General features: G+C 43.4%; 1 protein-coding gene and 1 long non-coding RNA gene across 2 annotated transcripts in view; both read left to right on the forward strand.

Moving 5' to 3' along the window:
- The window catches only part of LPGAT1 (lysophosphatidylglycerol acyltransferase 1), a 67,322-nt gene extending 52,744 nt beyond the window's left edge, over positions 1–14,578 (forward strand). The window contains 2 exon segments of the mRNA XM_037027653.1: positions 9,823–9,929; positions 12,372–14,578. Coding sequence (XP_036883548.1) covers positions 9,823–9,929; positions 12,372–12,523 — 259 coding nt within the window. The 3' untranslated portion in view covers positions 12,524–14,578.
- Positions 14,579–14,732: 154 nt separating this feature from the next.
- On the forward strand, positions 14,733–17,720 carry LOC118974271 (uncharacterized). Its single transcript, XR_005063845.1, has 2 exons — positions 14,733–15,480; positions 15,885–17,720. It is a non-coding gene; the product is annotated as an uncharacterized LOC118974271 (long non-coding RNA).
- Positions 17,721–18,609: the final 889 nt, after the last annotated feature.

Raw genomic sequence — 18,609 nt, forward strand, 5'->3', positions numbered from 1 at the left:
ATGGTGACCAAACAATCAGATTGCTTTGGAGGGAGCGTTTGGTTTGTCCTGCTGGCTGTTTCCTAAGGCAAGAGAATGCCCAGGCCATTCTAGGCAGGTGGCGGGGTAGGATTTCTGTTAAAACACAGCCCCACGCCCACACTCTCCCCCATTTAAAGCCATAGATACTTCACCAGCCTCACCACTAATTCTTTCAAGAGTTCACTTGGTAAACTCAAATAAACTTCTTCTGTTTATTACAGCCTTACTTTTCATGTCATTTTCTCCTCATCATTTTCTCCTTATAAGATGTTTTAAATATTTTTTCAAGATATTCTTTAGCCCTGCGGCTCTTGCTAAGTTACCCTTAGGTCGATTAGGCCTGATTTTATATTTACAGAAATAGTATATTTTTAGAGGTTAAAAAAACAATACTAATAATTCTCTAAACCATTTGGCTAGGATAGAGATGAATAGTTTAAAAAGTGCTACTTACATTACAAAACTGTGTTAAAACATATTAAATAATCTAAAAGTAAAAAGTAATTTATAATTCCAGTCACTTTAAAAAATAAACTGATTGTTAAATTTTTAATTTTAAAACATTTTTCTAGATGAAAGTTAACCGACTTACCTCAAAATCTAAATGTTTGAGGACATTTAATTTAGAGAAAATGAAACAAATCACTAAATTTCCTGAGGAGTAACATGGGGCACCTCCCTCGTGTTGGGAGTAAGACTGTGAGGCTTTATTCTGCTCGGACTCTGCCCCACCCCGACTTCATTCGGGGTCACCCAGAGGTTTGGGTGGGTTTTATGCTCAGAAGTCATGACTCCCACTCTACTCACTACTCCCTGGGATTCCTCACTTTCCAGCTGTTGCAGTCACCCATGTCTGTCCTCTGATTCTTCAGCCGGCGAGACTGCTTGTTTCTACTGTATGACTTTTAGCTTCCTTGCGTCCCATGAACCGCGAACAATTCTTAGGTAAAACAGCTGTAGAAAACGGAACTCTCGCCCGGGACCATCCGTCTTCCCAGCGTTGACTCTCCTCTACGGTGTGCCTGCTGTCGGTCGCTCTCCAGAGTCTTCCACTCACACTGTTTCTGTTTTGGCCGGAATTTATAACTGTTCCCTGTTAACTGGTCTGCAGTTACAGGGAGCAGAACTCCTCTTGTATTATTTTAATGGATATTAAAAGTCACAAGGAGAGCCATAGTTAAATCTCAGATTTTAAGAGGTGAAAGAATAGATGTTGCTCTCCGGTAGGCCCTGTTCACTTTTCTGGCCTTGTCCTTTTACTGAATTGTGCCAAAAGGACTACAGGCATAAGCACTGAAGTCACGTGGTGCTACGTGGCTACTAACGTGTTATCTGTAAGACTCAGAACATTTTTACTAAGATTACTGTTTAAATGAAAACACAAGATACCTAGTCTTACAGAGTCCTGGATGGACCCCCGAGAATACGCGCCTAACCTGGCATATGTCAGGTGTGAGGCACCGGAGCCATCATCTGCTACACCCAATCAGAGATTACGGACTGTTGTCACTCTCCTGTTTAAGTATCGTTTTGCAAGAGGCATTCTCATAAATCGCTAGTGAGAATATGAATTGGTGTAATCTTTCTGAAGACAGGGTAGCAACGTCTTTCAAAATTGCTAATGCATTTAACCTTTGACTTATCAATTGTACTTCTGGAATTTTATCCTGTAGATATATCTACGTGTGCCCATGTGAATGGACATTTGTCATGTTATTCATTGCTACACAGCTCGTAAAACAAAGATGAATTATCCATCAGGAAATGAGAAGAAGTGAATGTTCACCATGTATTAAGAGATTACAATGACATTAGACAATATTTTTAACAGAATGATAATGAAAATATGATCTATAAAATTATGGATTACAGCTTAATCTGTGTTTAGAGGAAAATGTGTAGCCTTCCAGAGCTTCTATTAGAAAACAAGAAAACAAAAAAGAAATGTGTGACCTGAATATCTGTCTCAAGAATTTAGAAAAAGAAAATCATATGAAATCCAAAGATAGTAGAAGACAGGAAACAATGAAGGAGAATTTACTGATATAGAAAAAATAGGATAGAATAACACCACCAAAAAAAAAGGTTTTTTTAACACTATAAAATAGAGATTAACTCCCAGCGAGACTAAGAAAAAAAAGAAGGGCCATGTTACCAGGACCACGAATGAAAAGGGGTCATCACTACAAATCACATGTCATTAAAAAGACAGTAAAAGGACATTAAATGCAGTTCTTTCAGAAAGAGAAAAGAGGGGATACTTCCTAGCTTGTTTTATAAGATCAGCATAACTTTGATACCAAAATGTGAACCAAGGATATTATAAGAAAGGAAAATTTACCAGCAAATCTTTTACATGATATTAGGCACAAGATTAATCCAGCAATATATAAAAAAGTACATTATATAATGTCTTGGGAGCATATGTTCCAGGAGTGAGTTTGATTGAACATTCAAAATTAGTCAGTTCAATTCATGGCATTAACAGAATCAAGGAAAAAATTATATGTGTTTTAACAGATAGAAAAGAATTGATAAAACATATTTCGTTTTAAGTGGCAAAATAGGCTCAGAGACTGAGCAAATTATTTGCCAATAATTTAACTCAGCTTTACCGTGGAAACTATAATAATTTCACAAGTCAGTGGCATACAGGAAAATGTCTCTTAACAAGCCAATAAAAAATAACATATTCCAAACCAGCAATTTATTAATTACACTGCTGTTCCAGACGAGGGGGAAATGGAAGAAATAATGTTCAAACCTAGTCTGAGGTACACCTTTCCGTGGGTTGGTTCTTGGGCAGATTCGGCTCAGCCAACCCACCCCTGACATCCATCTGCTAGCGCAAAACAAAATTTCTTTGTTCCTAGGGTATGTTGCTAGGAAACAAAGGTGCTGGTATCAATGAGCAAAATAATATTCTGTTTTTTTAATTCTATTACAGTTGTCCCAATTTTTCCCCTTTGCTCTCCCCTGCCCCACCCTCCCACGGTCAGTTCGTCCAGTCCCCACCCTATTGTCTAGTCCATGGGTCATTCACACATGTTCCTTGACTAGACCCTTCCCCTTCTTTCCCCCCCATCCCCCTGCCGCTGGTCGCTGTCAGTCTGTTCCTGGTTTCCGTGCCTCTGGTTCTCTTTTGCTCGTTTGTTTGTTTTGTTCACTGGGTTCCTCATATCGGTGAGATCATGTGGTATTTGTCTTTTGATGATCAAAATAATACTCTTCACAGGCTTCTGCACCTCCTAGTAAAGAGCTGCTTTAGTGCATAGAACACCCCATGGCCGTCAGAGGGCTGTCTAGACCAGCAGAGCCGCCTGCCCACACTCAACACTCTCCCACTGTCCTCATAAACTCTGGGCACTTCTAGTCCAAATGTCCCCTAGCCATAGCTGCCGCAGCTGCCGTAGCTGCTTCTCCACTTGTTCTCACTGGTCAGCCCTCAGCAGCTGCACTGCTCCGGCCACAGATGCCCATGACGGCATCCTGACACCTCACTCTTATATCAAAACCACTTTACTTATACATAAGTAAACAACTTCATTTTTGTCATTAACAGGTGGATTTGAAGTCATATTAAACCAATACACAACAAAACGCAACTCTCGTTCATGATAAAAAGGAAAATACTCTTAGCAAATTGGGAATAGAAGGGGATTTCTTCAATCCAATTAGTGGGATCTACAGAAAATATTACAGCAAATATCCTACTGAAAGGTGAACTACTGAATGCTTCCCCTCGGAAGATCGGGAGTGAGAGAGGGTTTTATTTACCTAGAAAATAACATCCCCGTTCCTAGTCACCTCTCTTCAGTATTGCACTAGAGTTCCTAATCAGGCACTAGAGAAAAAGAAGTCAAAAGTGTAAATATAGAAAAGGTAAAAACAAAATGGTCGTTGTTTGCCTTTTAATTCCCCTTCCTGCCTGCAGTTAAGATTATAAGACTGCTTGGTACATGTAGACACTCGGTCCTCACATATAATTGGTTGTTTCGGACAACCAGGTGCCTAAAGAGACTTCTTAGAGAAGGAAAGATGTTAGGAAAAACTACTCCCAACTGACTTTTTTAAAAAAATCAACTCCCTTTCAAACCCACTCTAAGCGGAGGTGTCTTGAGACAAGGAGTTCGGCTTTCTGCAGCCGAGGAGTGAGCTAGCAGGGTGAGGCAGCGTGAACTGGCGTGTGTGGTGCACACCAAGGACACTTTTCCGTGGAAGTGTGCTGGCTGCTGACTGAATCCTGTAGGGCTTCGTGTGCGTTGGGGTGAAGCAGTCTGGCAAAGCAGCTGTAGGGGCTTCTGTGTCCTGGGTCCCGTTCCCCCACAGGAATCTGCCTTGTTAGTTAAATTAGGGAGAGGCGGAAGAGGAAACTATCAAATCCTTGAAATATCTCTAATTTGAGAGTGTTGTATAATTTAAAGGATAAAAGTTACTTTAGAAGAGGTGGAAAGACAAACCTGTGTAAATAGCCCCAAGATTCCTCCTTTGAAATTTTATTTCCTTTTCCGTACTCCGATTATATCAATATTAATATTAAAAGCATCTTTAGCATCTCTGTCAGTAATTTATCTTTTGAATACTTGATAACAACTCTTTACCTTTTTACTTTTCCATGACTAGCTCAAGCCTGGCTTCATTACCGCCAGTGGTGTAGAAAGTGTATACATACATACAAAGAGCGCACATATACAGGTACAGATACATACACTCACACACACACTGTGCGTGTCAAGTATGGCACTGTCTGGAGATGGTCGTGGAATGCCGAACCGCGAAACAGCTTTGGTCTAGTCTAGTGACTGTGTCTGCCGCTGTACCCAGAGAACCTGAAAGAACAATAATGCTTATCGTGAATGGTCCAGGATTCAACAGCCAGCGGCACCACCTCAGCTGGTGCCGAGGGGTGCCCTGCGCCAAATACTTTGCACGTGTAACAACTCTGTAGCATAAACAATGCGATTAGCCCCATTTTACAGACAAGGGAACTAAGTCATACAGAGGTTAAGCAATTTTCCAAGGTCACACAGCTGGCAAGTGGTAGAGCCAGAATTCATCCCCTGGCTGTCCGTTGCAGAGTCCGCACTCACACACTGTGCCACCCTGTCTTCTGGTATTGTTTTCATTGTGCCTAAAAAACAAGCAGGCTCCATGTGTAACAAAAAACAGAAACCCCGTGTTTAACCCCATGTTTGTGGAAGACACTGTCAGTCAGGGAGTCCCACTCACTCACTCAGTGAGACATATGAGAACGGGAGTGCATGGAGAGGTAAAAATTTTTTTAATTTATTTTACAAGATTTTATTTACTTATTTTTAGAGAAAGGGGAAGAGAGGAAGAAAGAGGGGGAGAGAAACATCAGTGTGTGGTTGCCTCTCCAACTGGGGACCTGGCCCACCATCCACGCACATGCCCTGACTGGGAGAGAGATAAGATTTTTAGTGTGAAAGAGATCTTTCAATTACTTAGGAGAATAGGCATTAAAAGGGTTAAGAAATACTGGCGTATAGGATAATTTTATGAGGTGTAAGCATTTCCAGTATTTTTTCTCGTTTTAAAAGGGGTGCCCTGGCCGGAGTGGCTCAGTGGATTGAATGTTGGCCTATGAACTGAAAGGTCACTGGTTCGATTCCCAGTCAGGGCACATGCCTGGGTTGTGGGCCAGTTCCCCAGTAAGAGGGTGTGCCAGAGGCAACCAATCAGTGTATCTGTCCCTTTCTTTCTCCTTTCTTCCCTGTCTAAAAAGAAATAAAATCCTTTTTTTTAAGTGTTGACATTTAAAAATTTATCTCTTTGTTTGTTAGCTCTTTCCCAGCAAGGGAAATTTTCATTCTGATAGGGGACTTCACAGTAGCAAGCTGAAATTTTAAGTTTCTGGACTTTAGCATCTCCTTCCCCATTAAAATATCTGATATGCCAAAACACCTATATCCCTGCTTTATGAGAATGTAGTACTATATTTGGGGGGAAGGGAAAGGTGACTAAGAATGGGAAAGTTACTTTCTGTGTAAATAAAACTGTATTTGGTTACGTTTCTTTTTCTTAATCAAAATTGTGTGATTGCCCTGCAGGTGTGGCTCAGTTGGTTGGGTGTCATCTCACAAAGCAAAAAGGTTGTTGGAACGATTCCTGGTCAGGGCACATGCCTGGGTTGTAGGTTCGGTCCCCGGTTGGGCTGCATACAAGAGGCAACCAATCAATGTTTCTGTCTTTTTCTTTCTCCCTCCCTTCCCCCTCTCTAAAAAAAACAAAACAAAACAAAAAAAAACCCTGTGATTTTTTGAAATATATTTTCATAATATATTTTATGTATATTTATATATATATATTTATGTATATATTTTCATAATGTTTTTTTCACACTATCTACTGATACTTAAATTTGGTTGCTAAAATACCCCAGTTTGATATTTAAATGCTTAAATAAGAGAAAGTAATCTGATTCATCAATAACTTCCCTTCTGACCTTTTTTGAAATTGTGTACCAATGATTGCATTACATGAGTAATTGTTTGAACAGCCTTTGAAGGAGTCTGAGCATGTCACTTTGGCTACATGGAACCCTTCATAATATTTTACTGGCCTGAAACTCTTCTACTGGTAAACCGTAGAAGTTGTTTGGTGTTTTTATGGGGGCGTGCACTATCCATCAGTACGTTTTTTAAATCCTCACTAAGTAATTTGCACCCATGTCGCCTGAGCTCGGAAGAGCAGTATGCATTCCTGCGTAGAATGGCAGGTGGTAGGTACTGGCCAAAGATAGAAAATCATCTTAGACCTTTCAGAAATAACAAGACAGCTTCTCAGAAGAGGTGTGGAAGATTATGTCTGCTTTCATGCCCTTCCAAAACCCCAGTGAAAGAACACCCAAGAGGGATTTAAAGGTATAGACCGTCAAGGGCGGGGAGAACAGCGGGAAAGACAGTAGCACCAAAGCTTGGGCCGTTGGACACAGAGCCCTAAGCCAGCTGAGGGGAAGGCCAAAGCCAACCTTATTTGTGCCCCAGAACCTCCACAGGGCTGAAAAACTGGCAGCATCTTTGCCTGTGGACGTGAGATTGAAAGGATTGCTAAACTTGGGGAGACTGTTTAAATCCGTTTAGGGAGAGCTCAGATCCCCGGAACCTCGTCCCTGCCTCCCACAGGTGGGCGATTACGCTTTCCCCGCCAGCACTGGAGGTTTACTCTGGAGAGGGAAACACGCTGTCTGGACTCCCACACACGAGGCAGGGGTCCGTCCCGTCGTGAACATAGCATGGTTAAGTGACGTAAGTGTGCCAAGCACTGAGACTCCCAGCCCTGGTCCCAGTCTCAACTGCCAGAGAGCTAGCGGTCAGGCCTCCATTAGCCCAGCTTTCGCAGGGGAAATGGTAAAACCAACTTGACTAGCCCAGCCAGGTGGTCCTCAGTGAGGTTCACAGTCAACCAACTCCACTGACACGCTGAGAGTGTTTAGTCTGCTGGCAAGGCCACATCTGTAAATGTGAACGAGCAACAGAGAATACCAGGGAACGGGCAAGCTGATCAGCCTCTACTGTGAAAGGCAGAGGCTGAAGCAAACATAACACAGTGACTTGGAAGAACAAGTCAAGAACAGTCTCCAAAAGTCCTAATAGAACATGGGAGTTCATGAACCCTCTTCTCTACTTTTGTGCATGTTTGAAACTTCCCATTGTATTTACCCCAGAGATGTGCTATTGCAACAATAAAGCAATCATAGCACACTATAGAAAATAACACTTGGCGCATAGAAATTAAAAATATGATAAAAGATGTAAAAACTCAGTAAGTTTAGAAGTTAAATAATAAATCTCCCAGAAAGAGGACAAAAAGACAGAGATGGAAGAACATTAATTCCAACCTGAATTCTTTATCTAATCAAATTGTCAACCAGATGTGCAGACAGAAAGAAGACATTGGCAGAAATGCAAGTTTTAATTACCTGTTGTTAAGAAACTGTTGAGGTGCCCTGGCTGGTGTAGCTTAGTGGATTGAGCACGGGCCTGCGAACCACACGATTGCGGTTCGATTCCCAGTCAGGGCACATGCCTGGGTTGCAGACCAGTTCCTGGTTCCCGACAGGGGACACTCGAGAGGCAACCATACATTGATATTTCTCTCTCTCTCTCTCTCCTTCCCTTCCCCTCTAAGATAAATAAATAAAATCTTAAATAAATAAATAAAAATTAAAAAAAATAAACTGTTGAGGGATGTGCTCCATGAGAATGTGGAGTACAGGCAGAGAGAGGAAGGTATAAGATGTAAGAAACATTAAGTCCACTTTAGGAGTGCAGAGGGTCACCAGGACAGTAGTGAAGGACCTTAGCAAGACAAAACTATAGGCGGCAAACCCGGAATCTGGGTGAGACCCTTCAGGGAGGTGAAGTCGGAGGAATGTCTGATGTACATGAATGCCGTGGGGGGAGAGCTAGACCACAGGTCAGTCTGGCTTCTGTCTGTTTTCTAAATAAAATTTTATTTGAACACACACATGTATTTACACATTGCTGCTGGCTGTTTTCACACCACAAGCAGAGTTGAATTCTTGCGACAAAAATCACGTGGCCTGCAAAGTCTAAATATTATTTATCTGGCCCATTAAAAAAAAGTTTGCAGACTTGATCTGGAGAATTGATTCTGGACAATTGGCCAAGAGCACGTGGCTGAGTTAGTTATGTGTACATAGAAAACTGTAACTGCTCCATTCAGGGAGAACAAAAATTGGTCAAGAAAGGAAAAGTAGCCATGATTAGCTTCAAATATATTTACATGATTATAATAATGTAAATGTCTCATATTGTGCTAATTAAAATTACCATACAATTGCATGGAAAAGCTGGGACATTTTTGGTGTGTGGAGGGAATGGGAAGAAAAAAGAGCTTAATCCTCATATTCCATAGTGGGAACTCAGCAGATGAGCCCCAAAAGTGAAGAAGAAACATGGTGATAAATGTCAAGGTGATCAGCTAAAAGAAGTAAAAATCTATTCCTCTAAGGAGGGAGAAACGAAGGAGAGAGCAACAGGGTCTGCTGTTTTTTCACACAAATAAACCTTTTGTAGACTTTTTAACTGTGTAACTTTATACCTTTGATAAAGGGGAAAAAATTTAAAACACTCTTCCCCAAAATTTGGGAAACAAGCAAGAAGAGGAATTCTTTCTCAAGGTCAGCAGACGTGTAGCATGACTCATGCCGTCCCCTCTGTTCTCGCCTCCAGGGGATGTTTATCACCAGCCATCCCGTCTGCTCCAGAGCCGTGTCCCGCAGCCACCCCCAGTCAGTCTGAGGGAGGTTGCTCCTGAAACCGGTGTCTCTGATATAGTTGGTGAAAAGGCGTGAAGTTAGGGGCACTCTGTCCAGTTCAGACATTCCCAGGGGAGAGCCTTGCTAAGCTGCTGCATTCAGCCTAGCACTCGACTGTTCCAGTGTCCGAAAGTACTTCTTTTAAAATTTCATCTGTTCTGAACACCATGCCTACTTCACACACAGGCATGGGAAGACAGTTGTTTCTCAATGATTATTTGTAGATAGAGGATAACTAATAATATGTTTTTACCACCTAGTACTAGAAGTAACATAATAGGCTAATAAACGTTCGAAGGAATGAATAAATGAACTCTGTTGTGTAATCAACATTGTTTTTAATCAAGGTAACTTGAGAAGCTGAAGAAACCCACCCTTGCAAAAGAGGATTCTATAACTTCCTTCAGCTATTTATTTCATCGCCAAAGCTGAACTGTGGGTCTGAATGATTTTGACTTCTGAACTAAAGTAATTCTTGCCCTTATTTTCTTAACTAGGATCTTTCCAATTAAAGATGTACCCTTGGAGACTGATGACCTTTCTGATTGGCTCTATCAACGTTTTATTGAAAAAGAAGACCTCTTATCGCATTTTTATAAGACAGGTACACAGAATGCTGTTACATTCCTTCCTTCCTCAAGTTACCAGTAGTTCCAAAGATGCACTTTAGGGGAGATAACCTTTTTTTTTTTATTCTTCAGATACTCTAAAAAAGTCAAAGTATGTTTATATTTAAGAATTCAACTTAGAATGTTCACAAGACAAATTTATGTTAAATGTATTCAGGCACTTGCTCCATCAGCCAGTGCACAAAGGTCAGGTGATAAGTCAGATGTCGCGCAAATGGATCTCATTCAAGAGAGTGCGTGCAGTCTACAGAAGACTAATCGTGTGTGTAGTTACACAAGCCATTTCCTGCAGTAGTAAATGACGTTTGTTTTTTGGCGTTGTACTTGACTGTTTAAATAATACCATCATCTAGCGGTCACTTGAGATCATTTGTAACTGCTTTTTTATATGCTTATTCTTTTTTGTAGGGATACAGTTCAGTCTTCTCCGTGGGAGAAGAATGTCTCTTTGCCCTAACGTCCCCTTTCTGTACTTTAGTTTCCGTGTTCGTTGAAAACTGCAGCACAGGGAAGAAGATGTAGTGGGGGAGGAGGAGAGCGTGAGGAGAAAGGAAGTGATGAGCAGAGGAGGTTGGCACTGGGAGAGCCCGGGCTCACCATGGTGCTTTCACACGTAGCTACCTGCGGGCCAGTTTTCTGGAGGCAGCCTTCAGGGGAGGAGAAAGGGTGAGGAGAAAGTTGTCCCGAGTCTGAGGACAGCCCTGGGATTTTTGATGAACAGAAGGCACTGTTTTCTTCCCACTTGGACATTTTTGGTCCAGAATTAAAGTCCTTGTTGAATCAGGCTATCAGAGGCCTGATGCTGAGCTAAGGCTGGTACCACTCATTATGTGTAGTGTTTTCGATCTGGTGTGTAGGATTGTTTCACTCTGCCTTCCTGATCTGGACCTTCTCATTCTGGGGCCATGGAGCAGGGCATGTGACTATGACAGGAGCTGGTCACTGCGCGTGACGTTAGAATCCCTAAGGAGACTAGTAAGATGGCCCTCTCCCTGTTTGCCCTCCTTAGGCTTCCTCTTAGATTTTCCTTAAAGGTGAGACTGGATGGATGTGCGAGGAGGCATGAGGAAATTAGGAGGCCACTGGGGTCTGTCTCTTTATGATATTTGGCCTAAATTGTAGTGATTATGATGGAAGCCTCTTTTTTAAAAGCCTATTTGCATAATAGACCTTAAAACTTGAAAGTGTTCTCTGTACAGTGCTTGGGAGAAGCAAATCCCCGCATGAATCAGCTTAAGCTGGGGGATTATCAGCAAGGACAAAGACTGTTTGAAATGCTGCAGTGTTATCAAGATGACCTTAGGTAATATTGCCCTGGAATGGCCCAGCTTTCCTTTGCAGAAACCTATTTACTTTGTGTTTCTCCTCCTTATTATTAAGATATAGTTCATAAATCATATTGCCTTTTGAAAATATCAGTGATTATCTTAAAAAATCAACCACCTTTAAAAATTAAAAAAAACAACCAGTATTTTAAAAAAAAATTTAAAGTTTTATGCATCTATGTGTAAGAGAAACACTGTTCAGCTGCCTCTCATAGGCCCCCCAACCGGGGACCTGGCCTGCAGCCCAGGCATGTGCCCTGACTGGGAATCGAACAGGACCCATCAGTTCACAGGCTAGCGCTCAGTCCACTGAGCCACACCAGCCAGGACACCGCCACTTTTTGTGGCAGAGACCTTTAACTTGTAGCTAGAGGAATCAGTATTGGGAAAGTCTTCAATACTGATTTCACACATCCTGTGTCCTGGCCACTGAGAAGCTCTGTAGGCACAGTGGGGCACGAAGGAGCGGAGCGCCTGCTCTCCTTCAGTTTCGGTCCAGCAGCAGACACTCTGGAGCACGGTGGCAACACAAGGCCCTCGGGCCGAATCCAGCCCTCCACCTTGTTTCTGCCCGGCCACAGCCCCGAGCTCCTTGCCCCTAGTTAAGGAGTAGTTACATTTATACAGGCCTAAAATTACATTCGGCCTTGGAAGGCAACCTCGAGGCTGATGTGGCCCCTGGTGAAAGTGAGTTTGACACCCCTGCTGTAGAGAAAAGATAGATCGAGATTATTCCAGACTGTGGAAAGTGCCAAGACGGAAGTAAACACGGAGATGAGAGCCACTGACTGGGGTTGGTGTCAGGGAGCAGGTGGAGTTTTCCCTGATTCTGGAAGAATGCAGGTGCCACGGCCACTCCCTGGGACCGGGAGGAGCGCTCCAGGCCAAGGGATTGAAGCAAAGGCCCAGAGGCCGGAGAGGGCTCAGCAGGCTGAGAGGTCTAATTCGAATGAGATCTCTCTGCAAGAGCAATCGGTAGTCACAGAAGATGCTTTAAAAAACAAAAATTCTAGTCAAACTAATATTCAGCTTTTATTTCAGGAGACCTTCCACTACGGTAAAACAAAGTAATATTTCCATCTTGTGTTTTAGGGGCTTTCCCGCCTCCCGAGGGCCACAAGGAAGCCGACTCCAGGGCGATGACGCTCAGCAACGTGTGGATCTTTCTCATACAGTCTTTTGCGTTTTTGTCAGGCTACATGTGGTACAACACCCTGCGGTATTTCTACCATTGCCTGTTTTAGGACTCGGACTCGTCACAGTCACCATAGGAATTCAGACTTCCATGAGTGTGTATTATTTTACATGTGCAAATCAGAACATTAAACAAAAGCCAAGGAAATTCCATGGATGGATGAATATTTATCCCCCTTTGGGATATTTTAAAACTCTGTGAAAAGGAGGATCAGTAATATAATGACCTGTTAGTATGTTGTAAGGACTTTTCATGTTTTAAAAACATACACTCTACCACACATTTAAGCGAACATCCCCTTTGGAGAAGAGGAAATCCTAAGACCATCGTAGAAGACGAGAGGAAGTCTGCTGCCAGCAGATACTCGATCGTCCAGTTCAAGCGGCGTCCTCCTGGCGGGTGTCTCCGTGAGGGCAGTGCTGTGGGGCGGCCTCCCCCCCCAACGTCTGCTGAGTTACGAGGAACCTCGAGGGGCGCTGGCTGGCACCCTCCGAACACCTGCCGCCCTGTCGTTTGCCCGGACGCGCCAGTCCTCACCAAGTCAGTGAGGTTCAGGGTCAGGCGTGCGGCGGGGCGGGGAGCGGTGTCCAGCGGACACATCCGCGTTGCGGAACGCGCCCTTTCACAAGGCTCGCCCAGTCTGTGTTTACATGCGCGAGTGCTTTCCCGCGTGGGGGTGGGCACTCGGTTTCTCCTTTTGTACAGAAGGTGTATTGTAGATTGACCGTTGTTTCCTACAAAATGCACTTTTATCAGATGCATCTATAGCAAAGGACTGGGATACAGCCTGAACACAGATGTAGGCGTAATCAGGGAGTGGGCTTCTCGAGAGGCTGCCTTGTCCGCGTGTCTTACCTGTGCGCCCGCGCCACCCGCCCCGGGCCCTGCGCCCAGCGGAGACTTCTGTCCGGCTCAGCGGCTTTGTTTGTTCTATCTTAATTTGGGGGGATGGTTGAAACAAATCCATGCACAATATTTAAATGATCAATATACGGTGAAATAGGCTAGTTTATTAGCAAAACAAGAGCTACGGCCGGGCTGAAAATGGTGACCGGTTGTCCCATGGCACCCGCAGAACCTGCCACAACAAGGAGCCGCCCGTGTTGGCGCGCTGTGACCAGGACACAGACCCGCACAGGAGGCTTCGCGGTCTCTTCCAGACGCTGTTGGAGAAGATGGAGTCGAGTGTCTACTTACAGAAGGCATTTTTTCTTTATTTGTCACTGTGTTCATACAGTTTACCTCACAGTAGAACCAAACTCTTCCCAAAAAGTGCTGGCACCGCCGCGGGCGTCACCTGCACTCCCCGTGTGGAGGCGGAGCACATTCGTGGTCTGGGGTTGTGAGACTCCGGGATCCCAGTGGGTCAGCGGTCATTTTCTGTGACGCTAGCAGTGTAGGTTCCCCCTTTGTCACTAATCATACAAGTGGCAGTTCTGAGAAGGAGGCTGAAGGGTAAAAGTGAAGGCTGACGTTTTTTGTTTTTAAATAAACCAAAAAAGCCCCGAGAAGATGGAAGGTGTTTCTCAGTGATGTGGGAGAGGCGAAGCCACACCAAATTCAGACCCACGCAGCCTCAGCTCTGGGTTCACCCACTGCACGTGTGCAGAGCGCGCGCGTTCGCGGAAATACCTCATTGACGGCAGGACTGCTGCTAAGAGGCAGGAGCCAGCGGCCCTGTGTGTGGTTAGGGGACGGGTCACAGGGGCCACTTCTGTGCAAGCTGAGCATTTCTTTATGTGTTTTGCAGTGATGGTGAGTAGGTGAAACCCACCTCAGCTTAGAAGTACAGATAATGATAGGAAGCCCAAATAGAAGTTTGTTTGAGGCCCAGCAAATGCTGTTGGATTACAGGATGAATTGGAATTGTTCGTTTGAGAGGTGAGCCAGCCGTCAGGGGGGCGTGGCAGACACAGTCCTAGCTGTCAGACCTTGTCCTGGTTGCTAAAGCCAGCCACAGGTAGAGTGGCCAGTCCTGCTGTCAGAGACTGAGGCGAGTGCACGTGTGCACACAGGCGGGCTGGGGCCACTGGGCAGTCCCTGTGCTCCGAAGGAACTCGATGTCGTTTAATACGCTGTAGGCATTAAACAGACTGTTCTTTAAGACGCTTTACTCTTCAAGTGCGGTCATTTCAGCAGCCTCTAGAGTGACAAATGCCAGTGGATGTGTGTCAGTTTTGCACATAGATCTGTGAGCTGTAAATAGACGTGTGTTTGATCTGCCCTGCCCCCTTCGGTTCTTTACCTACATNCTGTGCTCCCAAGGAACTTGATGTCGTTTAATACGCTGTAGGCATTAAACAGACTGTTCTTTAAGACGCTTTACTCTTCAAGTGCGGTCATTTCAGCAGCCTCTAGAGTGACAAATGCCAGTGGATGTGTGAGTCAGTTTTGCACATAGATCTGTGAGCTGTAAATAGACGTGTGTTTGATCTGCCCTGCCCCCTTCGGTTCTTTACCTACATGTTCCCCCTTCTGCTTGAGAGCATTGCCAGAGCTTTCCCTACCCAGAGAAACGGGGTCCTCTGGCTTGCACCAGGGAATGTGAAGAGAGAATCGGTGTTCTTCCCTGGCCTTGGGGAAGCAGCAGGATGCCACTATACAGAGCTGAATAAAAATGCCTGCCCTGTCCTTCCTTTGCAAAATGAGATGGGAGGAGTCTAGTGAATATCCATTTTGTCAAGTGGAAAGAAAATAGCACTGTGCCAGTTGTATCCCCGTAGCTTTTAGAATCTCCGCTGTCCTGCCTAGAGCCCCACAGCAGACGGGTTTGCGGACTCCCCGCTGGCTCCCAGAGTCCCAGTGGTGAACATCTGCCCAGCCTCAGGCGGGTGCAGGGACTACGGGAGTGACCATCCCAAAATTCACTTAACTTCAGAAACTATTGTTGGTGTTCAAATATACGGTATTGTAGAGAAGCCTGTAGGCCAGTGGAAAGAGAAATTACAGAGTGGAAATGATGTCTTGAGTAATCGCGCCAGCTAGTTGAGATTCTAAATCGTAGAGGTTTTCTTTTTTTAAAGATAACTGTGATTTCAGATCTGTCTTATTATCTGTCATATTTTAAAATTACAACCAACCCCTAATTTTCTACAGTAAAGGAGCTAGTGATTACTGAGTAATTATTCCAGTAATAAGTCATAGGAAGCGAAAAATCTAATTGTGTTTAGGAATTTGAATATTTACTCTCATCACACTTTTTTTCTTCCTGGNAATCTCCGCTGTCCTGCCTAGAGCCCCACAGCAGACGGGTTTGCGAACTCCCCGCTGGCTCCCGGAGTCCCAGTGGTGAACATCTGCCCAGCCTCAGGCGGGTGCAGGGACTACGGGAGTGACCATCCCAAAATTCACTTAACTTCAGAAACTATTGTTGGTGTTCAAATATACAAAAAAACCTCTAAATCGTAGAGGTTTTCTTTTTTTAAAGATAACTGTGATTTCAGATCTGTCTTATTATCTGTCATATTTTAAAATTACAACCAACCCTTAATTTTCTACAGTAAAGGAGCTAGTGATTACTGAGTAATTATTCCAGTAATAAGTCATAGGAAGCGAAAAATCTAATTGTGTTTAGGAGTTTGAATATTTACTCTCATCACACTTTTTTTCTTCCTGGATGCTTGCTAATTTAAAAAAGTGATTTGAGTTGTTTATTAGTTTCTCTTATTTATTTATTTTGACTGTGAATGAATAGTGGAAAGATTTGGAAAGACAGCTTCAGGAAGAAGAAACACAAAAACCTAAATAATGCATAGACTTAAAAAGGAAATCCTAATAATCAAGAGTTGGCAGTATTGCAGTTGTTCTCAAGCGTTTTGATGAAAAGGAAACATTAACTCACCAAATGTAAACCTCAGAACATCACTCTAGTGCTCCTATCATGTGGGTCAGTGCTAAGAATGCCTCTCCGTTCTGTGCTCACACTCCTCTCACTTCCGGTGAATTCGTCTTAGTAAGGTTTTGACAATCACATCCCTAACGACTCTTCTGAACTAGTTATAATCATAGAATGCAGCCTTTAATCATGGATAGTTTTATTGGATTCTTTTTGTATTAAAGGAAATTTTATTTGCACTACTGCGTGGGAGGAAGAGTTAGTTATTTGACCATTACACAGGACTCGCTCCAGAGTTACCGTTACTGGCATAGCAGCTCCGGTCCACAAAGGACGGATGGGAAAGGTTAGTCTCATTTGTTGCCACGTAGGGCTGTGAGCCTTGCTTCTGGTAACACGAAAAGCAAAGTCAAAAGCAGCACGGGGCAGCAGGAATCCTGGCTCACTGTACGAGGGGGAATGAACTAAGCCGTTTGGGACCAAAACCACCGAAGTCGGACCTTTCTGGATCACAGGGGGCCGGGCGTTCTCTGGAGCGGTCTCTGGATGGTGCTTTGTTGTGCTCGTTCTGCATCGATCCCCAGCACGTGGGAACTGGACCCTGGGCGTGAACCGCAGGTGCGAACCTGTTGGGGAAGCGCGGCCGATGGAAGATAAAATATGTTTTTCTGCAAGATTTCCATGTGAGGATTTTTACATTTAATATTTTTTTAAAACAGTTTAAAGAGCAAAACAATTTTAAGTGTATTCTAGTTGCAAAATATGCACACATATTTTGAATGGCTTTATTTTTATTGTGTAAAACTGTTGAACACACAGGTCTGGGATGTGCACGTTCTCTAAGTGTAAGGAGTCTGTGCATTTCACAGGGACTTCTGTTCTGACTGGGTAATGAAGCAGTTACACATCGGGCTGCCGCGGCTGTGTTAAGTGCGCTCTCTTTCTTTATAGTTATCACAAAGTTGTATTTATTTTACACGGTTGGATTTCTGTTTCCTGATGCCATAATGTTTACTTCAGCTCAGCGACCTGTCTCGCTCTGTGTGTCTCTGCACGTTGTGACGAGGAAGAGAATGAGTGTAAGGGCTGTGGCACCTGTAACTTCGGTAAAGGGCTGGTCACGCGTGGATCTGGTTTGTGAATGCATCGGGGGTATTTCAGTAACCAGATCACCTTTTCAGAGATTGGGATGTGAACATCAAAAGAAGCATTTTCTCAACAACAACAAAAAATTAATAGCTGGTTCTATTTTTTTTACCCTAGAAAAAATAAAGTTGATTTTTTTCAAGTCAAGTGCTTTTAATTCTGAGTGGGGGGGCGGGGTGTTTGTGTCTCGTTGGAGCTGTTGGACGTGAACGCCTGTAGACAGGCACGTGGAAGACGCTGTGGCGGTTGGATGCTGAGGGCAGACCAGGAAACCAAGCGAAAAACTGATCTTCCTTTGGTTTTCAACTCTCGCCCCCTCCCCCTTCCCTGTTCTTCCCATCCATCGGTGGTATACCGGTAAACACTTCACAGTGTGTTCTCCTAGGGGAAAAAACTTGTATACAAGTGCACATGTCATAAATTTTGATGATAGGGTTTTATAACACAATTAACAGATAATAATAAAATGTACTTTGTCGTAAATTCCATAAAGCCAATTGATTCTCCCAGGGTGCTCTAACTGATTTTTGCTGAACTCTTTGGCCAACTTATGAATGTTATCCAACCGTGATTTGAAAAATGGAATTATATCCTAATCCACTCATTTCTCAGATTTGTCATTCAGTCTAATATGAGCTCTACTGTTAAGCTATTTCTTAGCCTTGTACAAATTATACTCTTTTAAGTGAACCAGTTTTAGCTTCAGCACCAAAGGGAAATATATGTAATTCAATCTTAATAACAGCCGTTTCACAACTACGGGCAAAATCCTAAAACAGTTGGCTTTATTGCTTGAGCTGCTAGATGTCTGCGGCCCACCCCTGCCCACTTCTGTTTTATTATTTTTGTTTTGTTTTGTTTTTTAAGCTGTTAGTGTTGAATAAACTTCTCACAGTTAATTCACTCACTGCTCTTGGGAAATTCCTATCTGTGACCTGGCCAAGGTACTTTTAAGGGTAGGAAAGCATCAACTATCGGTTCCACAGAGCGGGCTTTGGATTTTTGAAGAATGTGACAAAAAGCAATTTTCCTGAACTACATGTAATGTTTGCGTATTTTTAAAGTTGGTTCTGTGCTTTCATTTTTCAAAGTAAACAGTGATTTAGGCATCTCTAAGATTTTTTTTTTGAGCATTTAAAATGTTTTTTGTTTCT

Source organism: Sturnira hondurensis, unplaced genomic scaffold, assembly GCF_014824575.4.
Source record: "Sturnira hondurensis isolate 20B ecotype Veracruz unplaced genomic scaffold, ASM1482457v3 Scaffold0019216, whole genome shotgun sequence".
NCBI lineage: Eukaryota > Metazoa > Chordata > Mammalia > Chiroptera > Phyllostomidae > Sturnira > Sturnira hondurensis.